Consider the following 21913-nt stretch of genomic DNA (forward strand, 5'->3'; position numbering starts at 1 on the left):
ATTGTGCCGTGCTTAGTTGCTTAGTCACGTCTGACTCTTTTGTGACATCATGCACTGCAGCCTGCCAGGCTCCTCTGTCCATGGGGATTCTCCAGGTAAGAATACTGAAGTGGGTTGCCATGCCCTCCTCCAGTGAATCTTGCCAACCCAGGTATTGAACCCGGGTCTCCCACATTGCAAGTGGATTCTTTCCTATCTGAGCCACCAGGGAAGTCCAAGAATACTGGAGTGGGTAACCTGTCCCTTCTCCAGGAGACCTTCCCAACTCAAGAGTCTAACTGGGGTCTCCTGCATTGCAAGTCGATTCTTTACCAGTTGAGCTACCAGGGAAGCTCATATTAGCATTATATCTTACTTTATCACTGAATTCTCTCGTTAGTCCTTCAGTCAGTTTGCGTGCATTTCCAACTGTTAAAGCAAATAAAATCATCTATAAACATGACAGTTTTGCCATATGCTTTCCATTCTCATGCTTATTGTTTCTTTCTCTTGTTCAATTGCATTGGCTACTATATCCAGTAAAATATTAAATAATAGTGGTGATCATAGATACCTCATCCTTACTTTAATGAGAATACCTCTTATGTTTACCTATTAAGTTTGATGTTGGCTTTTGAGATAGATACAATTTATTATCTTTAGGAAATATACATCTATTTTTGTATCCTTTTCACCTTATAAAATTATGGCTTTCCTCTTTAGATCTATTAAAAAGATAAAATAAATGAATGGATATCCTAATATTGAAACTTGGATGCATACTTAGAATATATCTTCATTGATCATAATATTTTACTCTTCTGTTTATGTGGCTGGATTTTCTAATAATTATTTTATTTAGGCTTTTTTGCATCCATATTCATAACCCAGATGAAAAACAATTATTTTTCTCTGTAATTCTTATCAATTCTTCTATAAAGATTTTATGCTCTTTATAAAAATAATTTGGAAGTACTTATTTATCTATTCTCTGAAACAGTTTAAATAGAATTAGAATCATCACTGTGGTGTGGAGGAGCCAGCTTGCACTGACTCACAAGATCAGACTGTGTATATTTCTTCAAAGTCCACATTAAGTAATATCACATATGCAGCATAAAATCAGTCATGGTGGAAATATTCATGCCACAGAAACTACACACATGGGGGCATACCTCAATGGCCTAGTGGTTTTCCCCACTTTCTTCAGTTTAACCCTGAATTTTGCAATAAGGAGCTCATGATCTGAGCCACAGTCAGCTCCAGATCTTATTTTTGCTGACTGTATAGAGCTTCTCAATTTTCAGCTGCAAAGAATATAATCAATCTGATTTCAGTAATGGCCATCTAGTGATGTCCATTTGTAGAGTCGTCTCTTGTGTTTTTGGAAGAGGGTGTTTGCTCTGACCAGTGCATTCTCTAAGCAAAACTCTGGTGGACTTTTCCCTGCTTCATTTTGTACTCCAAGGGCAAACTTACTGTTACTCCAGGTATTTCTTGACTTCCTACTTTTGTATTCCAATCCTCTATGATGAAAAAGGATATCTTTCTCTTTTTTTTTTTTTGGTGTTAGTTCTAGAAGGTCTTATAGGTCTTCATAGAACTGATGAACTTCAGCTTCTTCAGCATTAATGGTTGTGGCATAGAATTGGACTACTGTGACGGGGAATGGTTTGCCTTGGAAATGAACCTAGATCACTCTGTTGTTTTGGAGAATGTACTCAAGTACTGCATTTTGGACACTTTTGCTGACTCTTGAGGGCTACTCCATTTCTTCTAAGTGATTCTTGCCCATAGTAGTAAATATAATGGTCATCTGAATTAAATTTGCCCAGTCCCATTTATTTTAGCTCACAGATTCCTAAAATGTCAATGCTCACTCTTGCCATCTCCTGCCTGACCACATCCAATTTACCTTGATTTAGGGATGTAACACTCCATGTTCCTATGCAATATTGTTCTTTAAAGCACTGGACTTAAATTTCACCACCAGAAATATCCACAACTGAATGTCATTTCTGCTTTGGCCCAGTCTCTTCATTCTTTCTGAAACTATTTCTTTGCTCTTCCCCAATAGCATATTGGACATGTACTGACCAAGGGGGCTCATCTTTTGGTGTCATGTCTTTTTGTCTTTTCATACTGTTCATGGGGTTCTCAGCGCAAGAATCAGTTCAGTTCAATTCAGTTGCTCAGTCGTGTCCAACTCTTTGCAACCCCATGAATCGCAGCACACCAGGCCTCCCTGTCCATCACCAACTCCCGGAGTTCACTCAGACTCCCGTCCATCGAGTCAGTGATGCCATCCAGCCATCTCATCCTCTGTTGTTCCCTTCTCCTCCTGCCCGCAGTCCCTCCCAGCATCAGAGTCTTTTCCAATGAGTCAACCTTTCGCATGAGGTGGCCAAAGTACTCGAGTTTCAGCTTTAGCATCATTACCTCCAAAGAAATCCCACGGCTGATCTCCTTCAGAATGGACTGGTTGGATCTCCTTGCAGTCCAAGGGATTCTCAAGCGTCTTCTCCGACACCATAGTTCAAAAGCATCAATTCTTCGGCGCTCAGCCTTCTTGACAGTCCAACTTTCACATCCATACATGACCACAGGAAAAACCATAGCCTTGACTAGACGGACCTTAGTCGTCAAAGTAATGTCTCTGCTTTTGAATATGCTATCTAGGTTGCAAGAATAGTGGCATGGTTTTACATTCCCTTCTCCAGATGACTACATATTGTCAGCAAGTTTGGAAAACTCAGCAGTGGCCACAGGACTGGAAAAGGTCAATTTTTATTCTAATCCCAAAGAAAGGCAATGTCAAAAAATGTTCAAACTACTGTACAATTGTACTCATTTCACATGCTAGCAAGGTAATTCTCAAGATAGATTTCAACTGTATGTGAACTGAGAACTTTCAGATATACAAGCTGGATTTAGAAAAGGCAGATGAACTAGAGATCACAGAGAAAGCAAGGGAATTCCAGAAAAACATCTACTTCTCTTCATTGACTATGTTAAAGCCTTTTACTGTGTGAATCATAACAAACTGTGGAAAATTCTGAAAGAGATGGGAATACCAGACCACTTTTCTTGCTTCCGGAGAAACCCATATGCAGGTCAAGGAGCAACAGTTAGAGCCAAACATGGAACAACAGACTGGTTCCAAATTGAGAAAGGAGTACGCAAAGGCTGTATACTGTTACCCTGCTTATTTAACTTCTATGTACATCATGTGAAATGTCAGGATGCCTGAAGCAAAAGCTGGAATCAAAATTTCCAGGAGAAACATAAAACCTCAGATATGCAGATAGATACCACTCTAAAGGCAGAAAGCGAAAAGGAATTAAAGAGCCTCTTGATGAGGGTGAAAGAGGAGAGTAACAAAGCTGGCTTAAAAGTCAGCATTCAATAAACAAAGAACATGGCATCTGGTCCTACCACTTTATGGCAGATAGACACAGAAAAAATGGAAACAGTGACAGATTTTATTCTCTTGGCTCAAAACCCCAGTGACTGAAGCCACAAAATCAAAAGATGCTTGTTCCTTGGAAGAAAAGCTATGACAACCCTAGAAAGCATATTAAAAAGCAGAGACATCATTTTGTGGACAAAGGTCCATATGTGAAAGCTATAGTTTTTCTGGTAATCATATATGGATGCAACAGTTGGCCCATAAAGAATGCTGAGCACCGAAGAGTGTTGGAGAAGACTCTTGAGAGTCCCTTAGACTGCTAGGAGTCAAACCAGTCAATCCTAAATGAAACCAACCTTGAATACTCACTGGAGGACTGATGCTGAAGCTCCAATATTTTGGCCACCTGATGCAAAGAGCTGACTCACTAGAAAAGACACTGATGCTGGGAAAGATTGAAGGCAGAAGAAGGGGATGACAGAGGATGAAATGGTTGGATGGCATCAATGGACATGAGTCTGAGCAAACTCCTGGAGACGGTGAAGGACAGGGAAGCCTGGTGTGCTGCAGTTCATGTCTGACTCTGTTAAGAGTCAGACACAACTGATGATCAACAACCTGGGAAAGACTGAGGGCAGAAGGAGAAGGTGGTGATAGAGGATGAGATGGCTGGATGGCATCACTCACTCAAGGGACGTGAGTTTGAGCAAACTTTCAGGAGATAGTGAAGGACAGGGAAACCTGGTGTGTTGCAATCCATAGGGTTGCAAAGAGTGGGACAGGACTTAGTGACGAACAATGACAACAATACATGTGAGGGGAGAGGCATTTCTTTTGTAGGTGTTTTGTGTTTGTGCATGTGTGTGAGTTCACAGAGACTCCGTTGTTAAATACTTAAAAGAGCACTACTCAGTATCTTCTAATGTTTGATAAAATTTCCCTGTAAAATTACCTAACCTTGGTGCTCTTTTGGGGGTGGTGATAGGTCCTTAAAATTTCAATTAAATTTTATTTAATTTAGAAATCAATGTGCTTCCATTTTCCTCTCTTCTGGAGTCAGTTTTGGGGAATTATATATTTCTAGAAAATTTCCACTTGGTCTAGATTTTCAGACATTTGCACAGGATTGAGCAAAGTCAGTTCTCATGATTCTTTAAATTTTCTATTCTTTCTGTGGCTTTTAATTTTTTATCTGCTGCTGCTGCTGCTAAGTCGCTTCAGTTGTGTCCGACTCTGTGCGACCCCATAGACAGCAGCCCACTACATATAAGCAAATATATATTTGCATTCTGTTTAATTTGCTCGAATATGTTAGTGACTTCTAAAATTTATCTTTTGTTTTATTCATTATACTGTTTATCACAGTATTATTACATATTTACAAATTTCTTACTGTTCATTAACTTTAAAAATTCATTTCTCCCACTTTCTTTCAGTTTACTTAAGCTGAGTGCTTATGTCAGATGCTTAATTTATCTTTTAGACTTTTACCCTTTTTACAAAAATATATGTACTTAAAGCTGTTTTCTACTGAGAATGGTCTTAGATCTATCTCATAGGTTCTTATAGATAATGATTTCATCATCATATTTCTCTGGCTATTCTATGGTTTGAGGTTGTATATTAACTTTGACTTCAGATTTAGTAGTGTTAGAAAATTTCTGGATGAAAAGGCTTTCATAATCTGATTTTCTTAATAATTTATAGTTTTAATACATTGTGCCCAGAGTTTTTTGTACTACCTCTTCCCTGGAATTTACTGAAATTTTGCTTATGAGCAATCATATTACTGTAGAAGACTACAATTGACCAAAGTGGTCAGAGCACTATTTTGGGTCCCACAAGCTCTTCTAGAATTTTGCCACACCCCATCAAGAGGCAGAATTTATTTTTTCTTCCCATAAACTTGAGCAGGTTTTCTGTGACTATCTTGACGAACAGAATGTAGCTAAAATAATGCTACATGACTTCAAAGACATAGATTGTAAAAGATGATACGGCTTTTGCCTGACTCTTACTCTCTTGTAATTTCTTTTGCTCTTAAAACTTAACCACTACAAGGAGGTGTTCCAAGGCCCAACTAGACTACATAGGAAGACCACACAAAGAACTTAGGTGCCCAGTAGACAGTCATTATCATCTGCCAAGCAAGTGAGCACACGAGTTTTCAGATGATTCCAGCTCCCAGACGTCAAGCCTGCTGTGAGGTACCAGACTTATAGAGCAGAGATAAGTCATCCCTGTTGTCCTCTCTGGAATTCCTCACCCTCAAAATCTGTGGACATAATAGACTACAGTCTCGTGCCACTAAATGACTCCTCTGACTCATTTAAGGCTCTTATGTTTGAATGTTACCTTATGATATTTAGATCATAGCCACTGCTCTCTTTCTGTACCAGCCTTTTTTAAACTTTTCTGAATTAATTTATTTCTTTTTCTCTCTATAACATAGAGAATCGGATCTTTACGATCCAATCTGAAAATCTTTTAAATAGATGAATCAAGCACATTTTTATTTTGTCCTGTTGCAGACATGATGGGCCTTAGTTCTATCACGTTATATTTTATAAAAGTGAAACTAAGTTGTGACAAGTATCTTCTGCCTTGCAAATCCTAAAATATTTAATATCTGGTCTGTTACAGAAAAAGTTTGCTAATCCTTGATGTAAATCATAATATTGGCTGCAAATAATGCTGTATTTACTGCTATCTTTATTGCTCTCACTTTTGCTTTTTTTGCTGTTATAGTACATCTTACCACTTTGGCTAGTATCTCAAGGGAAATATAGAATATTCTTTAGCTGCCTCTTCAGGGAGTTTAATTAGAATATTTTCAGTCCTTTATTTTCTCTCTGCAGGTTGCTGTAGGTTTCTGAGATAATCTTTATCAAGTTGGGGAAATTACCATCTATTCCCTGTTTGCTAAGAGATGTGTGCCAAAATGGTTATTAAATTAATAGCTTTCTCCCTCCCTCCCTTCCCTCCCTCCTTCCTTCCTTTCTTCCTTCCTTCTCTCCTTCCTTCCCTTTCTTTTGCATCTATTATCACGATCATACATAATCTATTTTCCCTTTTAATATTCCAATATGACAACCTTACTGATACATTCTGATAGTAAACTATCCTTTTGAGGTAAATGTTGCTTGGTCATAAGTAGTATTTTTTAATACATTATTAAATTTTATTGTTAATTTCTCATTGAGGATTCTTTTACACACATTTGTAAAAGAGATTGACCTACAGTTTCATTTATGACTCAATTTGTGGATAGCTTTTGGGATTATTCCATATATTCTTTTTATAAAGAATGTTCATTCTGTTTGCTGTTTAACCAAATGTACATATTGTGAAGTTTATTGTCCATTACTTGTAATTTTCTATGGAAAATACACTAAAGATTTCATCTGTGATTGTAATTGTCAGTTTTATCTAGTATTTCTAGATGTTTTTGCCTCATGTATTTCAACACCATGTTTTATATGCACTGAGATTCACAATTGTTACAGCTTCTCATTATATCTTCTTACTTATATAAAATATCCCTCTTCATCATTTTAATAATTGTCTTCAGCCCTATTTTGTGACATTAACATTGTTATTCCTGGGTTATTATCATGTATCAACTTTGGGGGTTTTGTGGGGGTTTTTGAAATTCCAGTATTTTTCAAGTGTCCTATGTCATTTTATCATACATATCTTTTTAAAAAAGCATTTTATTTTATATTTCCTTTTTTTGTTAACCAAATCTATGAGTACTCTGTCATTTAACTGACCCATCCCCACTCATTATGGCTATTACATTTGTGCCAAATCTTGTGATCTTACTTATTCTTCCAGTCACTCATACTTCACTGCTCTGGCTTGGCGATAGCTTTGTTGAGCTATTCCTGAACTAAAGATGGGGAAGGCATATGAATAGGTTGACCTGTACGACCACCCACTGAAGAGACCTATCTTGTTTGTTGCTATGAAACTTCCAGTGGTTCCCTGTGCTTAGCGAGTTCCTGGATCTAGTCTTTTACTTTAAAACTCTCTTGCATTTATTTTAGGCTGTGGTTAAACCTTTCAATTATATCCATCTTACACAAAGTCTACATAGCTTCTGATCAACAACAGTATTGCTTCTTGTTTTCAGTTAGTTGTTGGTTAGAGTTTTTTAAATTCCCACATAGGGAGCAGTGTACAGTAGTATAATCATTTCCACCGTATTTGCTAATGCCTTAAAATTACTTCCTGCCTCAGTCACAGTAAATGGCCTACAAGATGCTACAGGTTCTGACCTCTGATACTGTTCTGACTTCATCTCCACTCCCTGCAATCCACCTTTCCCTGCTGGATTACTTTACTCAGCCACACTGGCTCATGAAGCTCTATTTCATGTATACCAGGCAGGCTCCTGTCTCAAGACCTCGCACTTACCCTTTCTTTTGCCTGAATAATTTTCCTCTCAGATATTCTCAAGTCCCTGACTCTCACCTTAAAGTTGTTACTTCAATGCCACTTCTTCAGTGATGGCTTCTCTATCAAGTCTCAAATTACCAATACATACTCCCTTATCTCCTTTGCCTGATTTTCTTTTCATCATGTACTTAACTCTAACAAATTCAGGGGTAAGGAGGGGGAGCTTTTCTTTCTTTCTTTCTTCTTAATCTTTGTTATTGTCAACTACAAATTGGCATTTGCCAAGAGCACTGCCAGTGACTGAACAACATTTTGCCAAGGGCATTTTGCCATCTTCCTCTGTGGAGACTGTGCTGCTGCACTGAGGACCTTCAACACCCCCGGAGGGAGTTCAGGGTGGAGTGAAGCACTCTGTGCTCCAGGGAATCCGTGGAACAGGTCTTTAGAAAAGCTAGATAATTTCGGGAACTGATTTCATGATCCCAATCCCAATCTCTTCATATCTAAACAGCACTAAATCCCTTCATGATGACATCAGTTCCTCCTGACTAGCAGAAATTTTGTAAAATGAGTGCTTAATTGTACTGAATTCCCCCTTCATCAAAATCTTATATATTGACCTTGCCCCACTGCCTCTTTCGAGCAGTCTCTCAGAGCCATCTAAGGTGCTGACTCCCAGGCTGCAGTCCTCATCTAGGCCTAAATGAAACTTAACTCACAACTCTCAAGCTGTGCATTTTTAGTCAACATTATCAATCCTTTTTCTCACCAGAATGTGATTTCCCTGAAGACTGAAATTTTTGTCTAATTTATTCGTCCCTCTATGCCTAATGTTTAGAACAGCGTTTGAAATAAAGTGTAAGATCCATTTTGTTGAAGTTTCTAAGTTGCATCCAATTCTTTTGCAACTCCGTGGACTATAGCCCACCAGCCTCTTCTGTCCATGGGATTTCCCACCCAAGAATACTGGAGTAGGTTGCCATTTCCTTCTCCAGGGGATCTTCCTGACCCAGGGATTGAAGCTGTGTCTCCTGTATTTGAAACCATTTACCTTAGACTGGGACTTGAACCCATGTGGCTGGGACTCGAATCCAGCCAAAACCCACAGTACCTGGTTTCAGGACCTGATAGAGCTGAGGTTCTTGATATCTCATGGCAGAAAGAATTCACTGAGAGACATAGTGACAGGTAAGAAATTGATTCACTCAGATTCAGAGAGAAGCACACTCCACAGACAAGAGTATAAGCCTTGTAGAGGGCCAGTGCGGCCGTGAAATGGCACGGTTAGTTTTTGTGGGTTGGGTAATTTCATATGCTAATGAGTGGGAGGATTATTCCAACTATTTTGGGGAAGGGGTGGAGATTTCCAGGAATTGGGCCACTGCCAACTTGCTCTTTTGACAGTGCCTTGGAACTTTCATGGTGTATCTGGGTGCGTTATTTAGCTTGCTGATTGAGGATCAATGTCTAATCAAAGTTGTAGAGTCTGCCGTCTTCGACACATTTGATTCTAATATTGCGTCCTTGGGTTTTGTCATTCTTTCAGATCTTGTGCCCTTCCCCTTTCCCTCCTGTAACACTGGCAGGTGGATTCTTTACCACTAAGCCACCAGGGAAGCCCATATGACCCATAGACACTTGTTTAATTAATTAATAGATTTCTAGGGATTCAGAATAAGAAAAGGAGGCTGCCGAACATGTCAGTATGCTGTTTTAATTCTTCCCGTGCTTTACAATCTCCCAGATATGCCTGCACTCACTGCCCTGACTAACCTGTTCTCCAGGGGATTTCAGCTATTTGATTTGTACACTTATGAGGTAAGTTCTAGGAAGATTCAAGGAAGCAGATGAAGAAAGGGAGAAATCAGACATGAAGAGATCTCTATTGAGTTAAAAAACAACGTTGTGTGGGAGAATGGTTATATGGGCTTCTTTAATCAAAAACAAAGAAAGGGACAGCATCTTATCCGCTTTGACTCTCCTTGATTTGGAAAAAACTGATGAGGTAGAGCAAGATAAATAAAGGAATAAAGAGCTAATCCACAAGGGAGAACACTGTTTTATTGCTCTTACACAGAAGTCTGTCCTTACAACACAGGATTTTTTTTTTTCTTTCTTTCAGGGAGGGTGGGAATAGGGGTAAAAGAGCAACAATTTAAATTGGAATCTCCAGGCAGTCTGTGTTTGGGAATTAGCATTGCATTATTTTCCTGGCTCCCCACCCCCTCTTGTCTTTTAGTTGAGAAACATTTGCCCTGGAACAGTACACAGAGTTTGCATTAGCATCCCTGAGGATAGAACTTTGACCCCACAGACTAAGGAAGCTACAAATGGAAAATTCCAAGTTGCTATACTCTTTTATTTTCATGCTAATGTTTCTACAGAGAGTATTTAAAGAAACAGATGCACAAGAATAAAAAGAGTCCAGGACTAAGAACTCCTCTGACAACAGAGGAGTGTTTTTCCAGCATGGTCTTATATCTGTTTGTTCCTGCAGAAGTCCAGAGGGGTCAAGGTGAAACCCTGGTTTCATTTTATTAAAAAAGCTGAACTAGCATAGACAAGAAGAACTCTGGATCTGTGTTTCAAATCCTGGTCAGATTTGCAAGTTGTGTTAAGGTTTCATTTCACTTCCTTCAGGCTACACTATTCAACTCTCAAAGGCGAATGAGCACACCCTTCAGTAAAAGGCACTGGGGAATAAGGATTTCTCAGTCTCCCTTGCCAGTCCACACCTGGTCTCAACAATACTCACCCTTTCCTTAGAGCCAGCCCTAAATGGCACACAGTGTACTTCCAGTCCATCAGCTACTTTCCTCATATTCTGCACAACAATTTAAAAAAAAAAAAAGCTTTTTTTTTTTTTTTAAGAATAACTTTATCCTGGGATTAAATTCTCAAGTTGAAGACATATCAGAGCACTGCACTCTGCAAAGCCAAATACTCTCAACATTCTTCTTTTGATATACAAACAAAACATTTTACTTCACCACAGGCATGCCCCGCAGAGCAGCAGCACCCGAAAGGTAGAATTCTAACTAGCCCCTGCTTTGAGGTTGCTTGTCACATGTATTCCTCACCTGGATTATGGCCGGAGATTAAACAAGAACTCCACTTGGTCTCTCCCCAAGTTCTCTTTAACACTGTGAAACAGCTTTCCTCCAGGATTCCTCCAAGTTTGTCAACTATACGAATTGTTTCATTCCAGCGGTTGCTTTAGAACTTTTATATTCAAAGTGTATGGGGACCAACAATTGGGCAGAAATGTAACAGCAGAGAAGTAGGGGATGGAAGATTTATCCTGAAATTGTGTTTCTGTATTAAACACATGTTTGTGTCTCAGTTTTTAGGTATCCATGAGATGACTTGGAGAAAGAAGTCTTAGATATTTAGAAGCAGAGAATGGAAGGAATAAAGCCCTTTCTTTAGCAGTGGCCACTCCATGTGATAAGACAAACCTGGCTTTCTCCTCTCACCTATTTGCTTTCCACTCAGTTCTTACCTTCATCCGAGGCCACTGCCCTATACTTCCATCCTCACTCAGCTCTCCCTTCCCTGCACTCTTGGATCTAGCTTCACCACTGCCTTCCACGGGTACGAGTTTCCTTCTCCAATTAGACTACAGGATTCCTGAAGGCAGAGCTCATAGCATCTTTTGCACTTCCCACAACCTCCAGTACAGGGTTCCTCTCGAAAAACCCATGACTGGCTGACTGATTGAAGAAACAGAAATAGGCCCCTGCAGTGACCTGAAGCATATGGAATTCTGATTAAGGGAACCGAGGAGGCAGAAAGCCCAATTCCACACCCTTCATAAAGTATGCACATCCCAACAAATCCCAAGTTATTGGAAAAGTAACAGCCCCGTCCCCTGACCAACCCCAACCAAGAATTTCATTAGTATGGATAAAGACCCAGAGCAGTAAATATTAATGGCTGGAAGGGGGAACAGGAGGACAGAAGGCTGAACCAAGCAGGTGTTCACTCACTCAATTTCAATCCACTTGCAGCCAACAACGTCATCGTTTGGCCTTCTTGAGCTCGCAGACAGGCCATTTTTCATGATTTTACCATTTCTGGCCAAATGCAAACTTTTTAATTAAATGGACCACACAATTCCAGATGTTTGTTTATTTGTTCCAAAAAAGGTTGTAAAAGCTCTACATGAGGAAAAAACCTGAGGCAGTGGTAAAGTTTTCTATGAGATGAGGAAACAAATGAGTGGGAAGACCTCAGCCTGGGAAGTTAAGGTTGGGCAGAGCTCTCAGCAGAACGATCTAGACCAAAAGCATTGGCTTCAAAGAGCTCTCCTTCCAGAAACCCAAGATTTGGGAATAAGACACCCTGGGCCTTTATTAGTTTTTATAAGAATGTAGCTCATCTTGAGCCAAAGGTCCAAACGAGAACACATTTTTGCAGCTGCCCTGCCTGCTTCTTATATGTTTGTTCCTGTTGCCATGAGCTCCACTACATTAATTTCGGCAGTCTTCCATTTAACAGGCCAGATTACAGCTCATGGCTGAGTGACAGTGGGGAATCCTGCAAGAGGGAAGGGAGAGGGGATACAGGCAGAGACTGCAGCTTCCCATGAATCAGGCTGGCTTCCTCGCAGCTGTCTGTTCTCTGGTACCCTCTATCTCTGAGTATACTCAGTCATTAAATCAGCCAATCGCATTTGTTACAGAATGGTTCTTATATTCTTTCCACTATTCGCCAGCCACTCGATCCTGTAGCATCAAATGCTCGATTCTTTCATTATTAACCCTAATTGATTCTGTACTTTTAAATTTTGGTTTCAAAAGCAATATCAGAATCCTACCTGGTATTGTGGGTTTAGATATCTAGTAGTTGTATGTTAGAAAATATATGTTACATAATAATATCTTTTTTTTTTACTTGCTGTATTTTATAATAAACTGAAAGTTAAAAAAAAAAAAAAAGAAATACTCTGAATAACACAGGGAGGAAAAGTGTTGATTGTCCATTTTCTCTGATACCCGAGCCAGGGATACCCTGAAATCAAACCTTTAGCAACCTCAAACCACAACTCCACCGTGGCCAGAAGTTTCCCTTTACATCGCCCCCACCCCTGCTCCACTGGCAGTGTTCTGACCCCAGCTGAGCTCCCCATCTGTTACCAGTTGTTTCCTAAATTACCTGTGCTTGAAACCTGCTCTTTAGAGGCAGTCACGTAACTTGGTGTCAAGAAATCCAAAGCCTCTAAAACTGGGCCACACTCCCTTCAAGGCAATCCCACAATGGCCTTCTCGAGTCCTGGCTCTTTTCTTTCCAATCCCCTTACACACTCCTTGCAGATTAATAACCACAGGACAGAGCTTTAAATCAAATCTAGATTTAAATTCTACCTGATCGAGGCCTGTCCTAACACAAACTCATTCTACATAAGAAAACTTATTTCTGAATTTTTCAAAACTGGGTCCCTGCCTCCAATGAGTTCTATCTATCCTCAGGTTTTCTTTACCCATTTTCTTTTTTTGGAATGTCCTTCTTCTGTCTTCCACCTTTAGCTGTCTTTCAAAACTGAAGGCCAACACCTAAACAGTCATACCTAACTACTCTAGCCTTTACTGATTTTCTTTTCTAAGCATTTTTAACACTTTGTGGTCGTTACCAAGTAAGGCAACTCTTAATTAGATATCTGTTTTGTTAGCATTGCTTCATTTTTGATATATCCTTAATCAAACTATAAATTCTTCCAGGACATATACCATGTTCTCTGTTTCTAAGTTCTCCATTTACCCTAACTAACATATACTTTGTTCACAGTGGATAAAAAATAAAGACATACTGGAGGACTCCTTGAATGCTGGTGCTCAGGGCAAGATCTGTCATCTCAGGAGTCACACCTGACCACATCCCAGCTCTTCCCTTGCAATGGAAGGCAGAAAAACCAGCCTCCATCTTCCAAACTTCAGGACATTTCATCTCCAACTCTGTCAATTCCAGACCCTCCTTTTAAAAAGAAAAAAAAATAGAGGACCGTATTTTTACCACTATTTTTACCTGGTCTGTCTGTTGGTGGAAGTGTTACCCTTCTCATCCTACAGAAGTAAGGATTATCACTGTTGGGAGTGTGGAGCAAGATTCCATTTTCCCCTCCTTGCTTTGCTTCTGGAATGAAAGAACCAAGTCCATAGCCCCTTTGTGTCTATGAGTGCAACACAGTTCTGCCCAAAGAGTAGAAATAAAGCAATCACAGAGACTGCAAATGAAAAATCATCCTTGGAGAAAAAGGATAGGAAATGGACCCCTATGGATTTCAAATGCTTAAAGGAGGTTGCTTCAAGTTCCTGGCTAAAGTCCATGCCAGTCCTGGTAATAGTCTAACAGATTCATCCATCTTCAGATTCCACTTGGCTTGCTCTTCCATCACTGACAGCTTCCCAGACAGCAAGAGCACACATGCACATCTATCTATATATATGCGGAAGTTTTAATCTACACCACCCTCCATTCCAATCCACCCAGCCTTGCTCTGCACACAGTGAAGCTATTGACCCTGCAAAGCAGCAGGGAGATGAATTTGATGACCCAGACTAGAGTTTTTAAACCATTTCAGCAAGGTCTAGAATCAAAGGAAAGTACAATTTATTCAGCACTTAGTAAAGTCCTTTTACTTAGGTACAGAGAGCACACACTGAAAATAGACTCCCGCTGCCACACAGATAAAATAAACCTGTCAACCACTACTGTCAAATCACTAGTCACCTCGATTAAATAAAGGAAACTTTAGCATCTCTCAGCATCTGAGACTTTTACCAAGATTCTAAGCCCATGAAAGCATTATGAAGGGAAGAAAAAACTAAAGTGAGGGCTTCTGTTGAAAATGTCATCAGAGGAATGTATTTTACATAATTAGAAAATGCTAATAATAGCTCTGCACAGGGAACCAACACACTCTGCCCCCACACACAGAGGGCAAAGCCGCAACACACAGAATCTGAGACAGGGGAGCCGAGACTATGCAGTTGTTTGGCAGGACCCACAGACCAACCACGTCCCCCTCGGCGAGGAATGCTCCCATAGCAACTGCCAACTTTTCATTTTCTTTTTCAGTTTTCTTCTCTCTGTCTCTCTTTTTCTCCCTCTTCCTCTGCTGCTATCCCTACTCGCCTCTTTGTTTCTTTTTATCCACAGCTTTCCTCTACTTTCCATAGAGGAAAGCTGGATCCATCATGCTTCTCTGAATCTTCAATGAATCAATCACATTTTCTGAGAAATCATCTGACGGTTAGCTCCCTTGAAAAACTAATCAAAATATTCTGGGAGAACAGAAGGCCCCAAATAAACAGGTCACCTTGGTTATGAGTCTAATCTTAGGTGAGAGCTACCTGGCCGAGTCAGCATAACCATGGGATTGCTTATACCATCTTTTTAAATGGTCAGTGAAAACCAACAAGCAATAGGCAAGAAGACTTCTTGTTGCTGAACTGGTAAGAGTTCAGCAAATAAATACACCTACTTCCCTTGAGTCTTTGTTATTATTCTGTGTACATTCCATTTATAATGATCAAGTCTACTTAAGCCTTCACATTTCCTGTGGGTTGACCTTAGCAAGATGGTAGAAATATGAAAAATAGAAAAAGGATTTTAAATTGTCTGAAGGAGAAAGACTGTTTTCAAATCCTATAAGCTAAAACAAATTATGATGAAGTTTGGTTATCAAGCAGCCCCATCTTGAGCTTTCCTGGAAGTATTCTGCTTGGTGGCATACAGTTTTTGTGGCCAACATCTCCCCATCCCAAACATCTTCACCTACGTTGACACATCTTCATTTATATCCATTTAATTTCCCTCTGATTCATTTCACTTTGGCTTATTTAAATAGTTAAAGCAAAACTCTCTGCATTTACGACTTCTGTGAAAATGTGTTTTATGATATCTCAAGCTAAAACTGTTTAAAAAATAAAAATAAAAAATGCCTGCAGTTTTTCTTTCTGTCTTTTTCTTCTTTTTTGGATGACACCCATTGAGCTGCTTCATGGAAAAATACAGAAAAATCAATTGCTAAGCATAAAATGCAATGCACATTAAGGAAACTGTGGATGATAACTAATTATGATAAGTTGCCATGTAAATCACTCTGTGACAGTCCCAGCAATCAATTCCCAACGCAAATAGACCAAGCCCCTGGTTGGAGAAGAGGATGAGCTTCTTACAATTGTGTCAATAAAAATAATGGCAAGGTTTCCAACAACTCATAGAAGTAGGGTATTATCATCCCCAAGTAAGTTTTCATAACAGATTCCCTCTCAGCTTCTTGCTCTCTTTCATACCTTTAAAGTCCAGTGTGTAATATGACAAGCTAACTATGGTACATCTTCCAGGTTGTTTAATCACTGGGAGGTGGGGGTAGTAATAATTCAGGGTTGTTCGCTAGTTTTGCAGTTACTTTGCAAAATGAGTGTGTGCATACAACTGGAATGAGACCCTCACCATGATAACTGTTGGCAAGGTAGGATTACGGTAGATGTGCCCACTTGTCTGTTTTAATAGGGCACTGCCTCTATCCACTCCTGAGGTTTTCTCTACAGATCAGAGGAGAAACTAGAAACTACATTTCCCAAAATCCCCTGTGTGCATGGTTCTTGGTTAGAGCAGGCCAAAGAGAGAGACAGTATGATTTGGAAATCCAGAAAGAAGGGGCAGGGCAACATGTGGGTAGTCCATAAAGTCTGAAGAACTGAGTGCTGCAGACTGAGAAAGTAGGAGATGCGAGTGCTGCAGACTGAGAAAGTAGGAGATGCCCAAGGATTTCTGAGATGCACAGAAATGGTCCATCAAGCTCTTAAGAATCACAGGTTTCAGAGCTGAGACTCAGGGTGACACATGCCCTGTCAGTCCTTTCTTGCATGTGTAAGCCTCTCCTTCCTTACATTAAAGTCTTTCATAATTTGAATAGTGTGCATTAAATTTTCCTTGTCTGAATTCAGACTGGTACCAGAGCATTTTCGTCTTTGGCTTTTCAAACTGTCTCTGCTTCTGCATGTACAGATTTGTAATTTTTTAATAAAAGGGTGTCAGAAAGGCGTAACAGGCAATTCTTTTGACAGAACAGGCAAGGATGCCATACTGTGTCACGGCCTTCACACGGGCTTTGGGAAGGTACCCCTGACAGCGGACAGCTCCAGGCTGTGCCTTTTCCTGCACGTTCTCTCCTCTTTCCCCAGGCACAACGCCACAGTGAATCCTGCATCTGCTTCATGCATCCTGTGTAAAGGACAAATAACTGGGGTGGCCTGGGATCCAAGGACACAGAGTCTGGATGTTTTCCTTTCCTATGTTGCTGAGTGATTCAGTCTTTCCTAGCAATTGTTGCGGGTGTCTTCCTCTGTTAAATGAGAACAGTAATATTTACCCTCCGCACCTTATTGGGTGTACTGATGGTCTCTGCTCTAAATAGAAATGTCTTCCCAAAATACGCAATGGTTAATAAAGATGCAAATTCTACTTCTAATAGCTACTAGATAAAAAGTAGCAATATGTGGATTTCGGGGGTACATCCTATGGCCAGGATATATTGAAAGAGACATTTCTCTCACAAACATTTCAACATTCCTCATAAATGTGGCTACCCACTGAAGATGTAGTGTGCAGACCATCACTAGCTGGCAGCTGGCATCACTGATACACCACCACGTCCCCATATTTTCAAGACATGCTCAGAACTAGAGGGGAATTCGCAGAGACATTTTAAGTGGACTATTCTAAAACTCTATCTTTACCACAACCTGCATCTTATTGAGAGTCCAGTCCCTTCTCTGAGAGCTTCTGTACTTGTACAAGAATTCCGTAAATTGCTTTAATTCATCCTATTTCTTTCCATCAGCCAAACATCAGAGTCTGCAAACTATGACTTCAAAATAATGATCTACTTGGAAGTTATGCAATACGGCTAAATGCTGTCTGGCAATGAACCAACAGATAGAGCTCCCATCCGAGATGACTTGGGTTTCTGAAGGCAGCAGAGTTGAGGTCTGCCGTTTCTAAGACTGGCCTCTCCCTTCAGTATGCGCTCACCCCCAAAGGCAGATGCGTCTCCTTCCTCTGATGCAATCAAGTTACCTTGCAATATATGTGCAACCAGGTACTTGGATAACAACAAGAGGTACCAAAGTTACTGCCTTTCCCCTGGGTTTCTATCACTCATCATTTACTGAACAAATATTTATGGATCTCTGATTAAGTAGGAGGTCCTGTGACAGGCACTGAAGATACAGTGGTACGTAAACAAACACCAGGACCTCCAACCTCCACCCAACCCCGATCTCCATCGAAAGCTGCCATCCAGGAAAACAGGCCCTGAAAAGGGAAAACTGACCTAATGCAAATGGATAGAGTGGGGTCAGAGGAGCTTTCCTTGGAGCTGTGGTGTTTCAGCTTATACCTGAGTAGGAGTTAGTGATGTGAAAGAAAAGAGTTAGAATCTATATTGCCCCTCAGGGAGCTTGTGCATTTATGAGAAGTTCAAAACATACACAGGCCTGACCTGTGTTATATAAAGCAGAACATAAGCAACAATACAAAGGAGATAAGGGCTTCCCAGCTGGCTCAGTAGTAAAGAATCCGTCAGCCAATGCAGGAGACACAGGTTCACTTCCTGATCCAGAATATTCCCCTGGAGAAGGAAATGGCAACCCACTCCAGTATTCTTGCCTGGAAATCCCCATGGACAGAGGAGCCTGATGTGCTACAGTCCATGGGGTCGCCAAGAGTCAGACCCAACTTAGCAAATGAACAACAGCAAAGGAGATAAAGAAGCGGGGAAATTTCATGAAGGTACAATAATTAAACATCTCACAGAGGAAGCACAAAGCACTGGGCATCACTGTCTCTAGGAGGTTTGGATTATCTATACATTCTAGATGGAAAAATAGAGTCCCCTGACTCCTGATCATTATTCTGAGCTCAGACTTCTCTTGCATTTGAATCTGCAGTCCTTAGGACATGGATCTCTGGCCTATCAAACTCGACATTGGAAGTCACATAAAAGGGCAAGCACAGGGAAAATGGCATGTATAGAAAAACAGCAATTTGTACATGAACTACTACCTACCAGTTTGTGTACTCGCTGGTGCGGAATGAAAAGAGATTGGGAACCAGATGAATCAAAAATTATTTGCAAATAGAATTTCCACTTAGGACTTTACAGACCGAGTTCAGACATCATGGAGGATTTCACCTGGGAAACAACTGGTGTAATTTGCCTTTATAACGTGGCAGTATCTCTCTGGATAAATGTTTGTAGGCCGTTTCCATGGAAATATTAACAAATGACCCTCGAGGAGTTTGGTGATCTAAGGAATCAGAAACTTAGAATAATTTCTTTAACTTAAATACAAAAAAACCCACAAGATGTCATTAAGTGGTTTCATTCTGGCGCTGAAAACTATTGTTTTCCTCATTTGTCACTGCATGATTCAACCCAAGCTGAAATCTATTAGTCTTATATTTTCCCTACGCATATCAGCCCAATAGTAATTCAGCCTAATGGGCATCTTTGGTTCTCTCTTTCTGGTCTCCTCGTGACCATAAGTCCAAAGACCTGGCCATCATTTCATGATGCTGACTTGCTTTTTCAACATCCAAGTACTTAGCAATGATTAGGCAACACATGTATTAAACGTGTATTAACTGCTCAGGAAAATCAAGACATCTGTCTTGGCTTCCATTAAACAACACTTTTTCCATTGGTGTTATACTCTGATGTCATTCAAGAGTGTCTATTTTAACCCAGATCTCACTAGGCATTTTTCTGTATTCCAAGTATTACCCAAGTATCTTCAAAACTTATTGCTTTATATTCCTTTTCTCCAACGTTCAGATTTTTTATTTTACTGTTACAATGACAGATGACCTTTGCTCTGTTACTGATGACCATCACTTATTTGATCAAGTCCCCCTGTTGTGAAATCTCAATTTCATGGGCAGATGAACTGAAGCAGACTTGAGGGCCCTGAGACTTCAGTTTCTATTCATGTAATCAACACAAACTCAATCAATTCAAATACAAGAGTCTAATAAATAAATCCATGAGACTATGATACAAGGCTTAATTTGTTATTCCTTCTAGACAGGGTATGGTAATTTGCGTAGAGGAATCCCCCCCACCCCTGCGAAAAACAGTCTCTAAAGGGATATACTCAAAACCTTCATAAAAATATTCAGAAGAGATCTGTTCACGCCCCTGAAAAACACATTGGCAGCTATTTTTGCCACTTGACGTTGAGCAAAATTGATTTTCACAAATTGCACACATCCAGAATGGAATCACAACTGACTCCTAATTAAACCAATGCATATTAATTATGTGTTAATTAATATTAATTGTTAATTAATTAATTAAACCAACTCCACTGAATCCAGACATCAAACAGAAAACACAAGTCCAAGTCACAGATATCTGGAATCCTACTGAATGTTAGTGTGTCATTTACCCAAAGCCCCCACATCTCCCTAGAGGGCCAATTCCATCACTTTCTGATAATCTCTACAGACTTGGCTCCTACCCACCCATCCTGCAAGGCAGCTTGGATGACAAAGCTGGAAGAGCCCTTATTCAGTGTCCCTTGAATTTCCAGGGGAATTTCCTGCTTGGGGAAGCGATGTTTAAAAGTATGTAGAGCCCTCAACTTAAGCCTGTTCTTACTCACCCTTGGAAGGTAGATTCATAACTATGAAATATGACTGTGGTCATAACTAGAATAAAAAGGGGTAAACAAATTATATCACATGGCCTCTTCCTGTCCTAACCAATTACAACAAAACTGATCACATGGTCCTTGGTTTAAACAGCCAGGTTGGAGATAAAGCATGTTTAAACTATATTCCTTGCAGACTCTAGAGATGACAATAGAAATTCAAGGCTTTGAAAGAGCTAGGTAAGCCAAATTAAAATTTCAAGGATCAGAGGATTCAAGGAAAACTGCATATTGATTCTATCCTTTTAGCTGTAATGTAGAGTTCACTCATTTTGAAATTACAGATTTCAACTATAATACTCCCAAATAGTGACACTTTTACAAATATTAGTGAGTTTCCCAATTTCTCTCCACCACTTTCTCTGGAGGAAATGACCTCCTTTGTAACTTTTGAGTGTGATAATCTCTTTGCTTAAAGAAAAAAAAATCCCAAAATTATATTCCACCATAGACCTATTTGCCTTCCCAACAGACTGCCACTAAATTCTATTTAATATGAGTCAAAATTACTAGGCTTGACAGGTATGGTTTTCTCATCACAGACTTGAAAAGCACTTGTTCCATCCAAAGTGCCAAGGCAGCAGTAATGATCCCCGAGCTCCGCACAGCCCGGTATCTCTCCCTGCAGCCACAATATGCAATAAAACGCAGGGTTCCTACCTCGGTGACTGGTGAGTTCCCTGGAAGCAGAAGGCAGGGGTGTGTAGCGGCTCTTAGGAGAGACAACAACGCTGTCACTGGAGGCCTGTGTGAAAAAAAAAAGCACACCAACATGAGCAATGCCAAAAACTAAACACTTCTGTTTACCAAACTTGTCTCCTTGGGATCTGGGTTGGGAGAACATGTTATGGACCTAGGCTCCTCTTAGGAAGCAAGAGCTGTCTCTGTTGAGATAATATTTTGCTAAGTGTTGGGTCAAATACAATGCTTTGAGGGGACTTGGTACCAGCGGAAGGGATCTGAGACAGGGGATGGTTTGTTTATTGAGTGGAATTTTGAGGAGGAGAAGGAAAAGAGATGTTGAGGGCAGGAAATGATGCAGACTTAGATTTCTGTCACAGTTATTCCCCAATAGATTGCTACCCGAAATTCCCACAGATTAAATGCTTACTGTACATAGATTTCTACGGAACCAGTGCAGAGGCTGAGCTCGGCCTGCAGGGTGGATGGGACAAACAGGGCTGGTTTACTGGGCCCAGTGCAGCATGGAAACAGGGGAAAGGTGAAGACGTAAGCAGCATGAAGTGACCCTAGAGAAGCATACGTGATACCGAAGACCTTGCAGTTGGGGTTGTGACTACATTTAACGAAAGCACTAAAAAAATCATCTGAAATTTGAAGTACAATGGTTTTCAACAACACTTTGCCATTTGGAGGGCTGAGAGAAAATGATATGAAATCT

At 40.2% G+C, this 21913-nt stretch overlaps 1 protein-coding gene across 1 annotated transcript in view; it reads right to left on the bottom strand.

Annotated features, from left to right (window-relative positions):
* Positions 1 to 21913, bottom strand: part of C28H10orf11 (chromosome 28 C10orf11 homolog) — a 1150860-nt gene that overhangs the window by 202540 nt on the left and 926407 nt on the right. Inside the window, exon 6 of the mRNA XM_018042510.1 lies at positions 21172 to 21256. Coding sequence (XP_017897999.1) covers positions 21172 to 21256 — 85 coding nt within the window. The remainder of the gene's footprint in view (positions 1 to 21171; positions 21257 to 21913) is intronic.

Source organism: Capra hircus, chromosome 28, assembly GCF_001704415.2.
Source record: "Capra hircus breed San Clemente chromosome 28, ASM170441v1, whole genome shotgun sequence".
NCBI lineage: Eukaryota > Metazoa > Chordata > Mammalia > Artiodactyla > Bovidae > Capra > Capra hircus.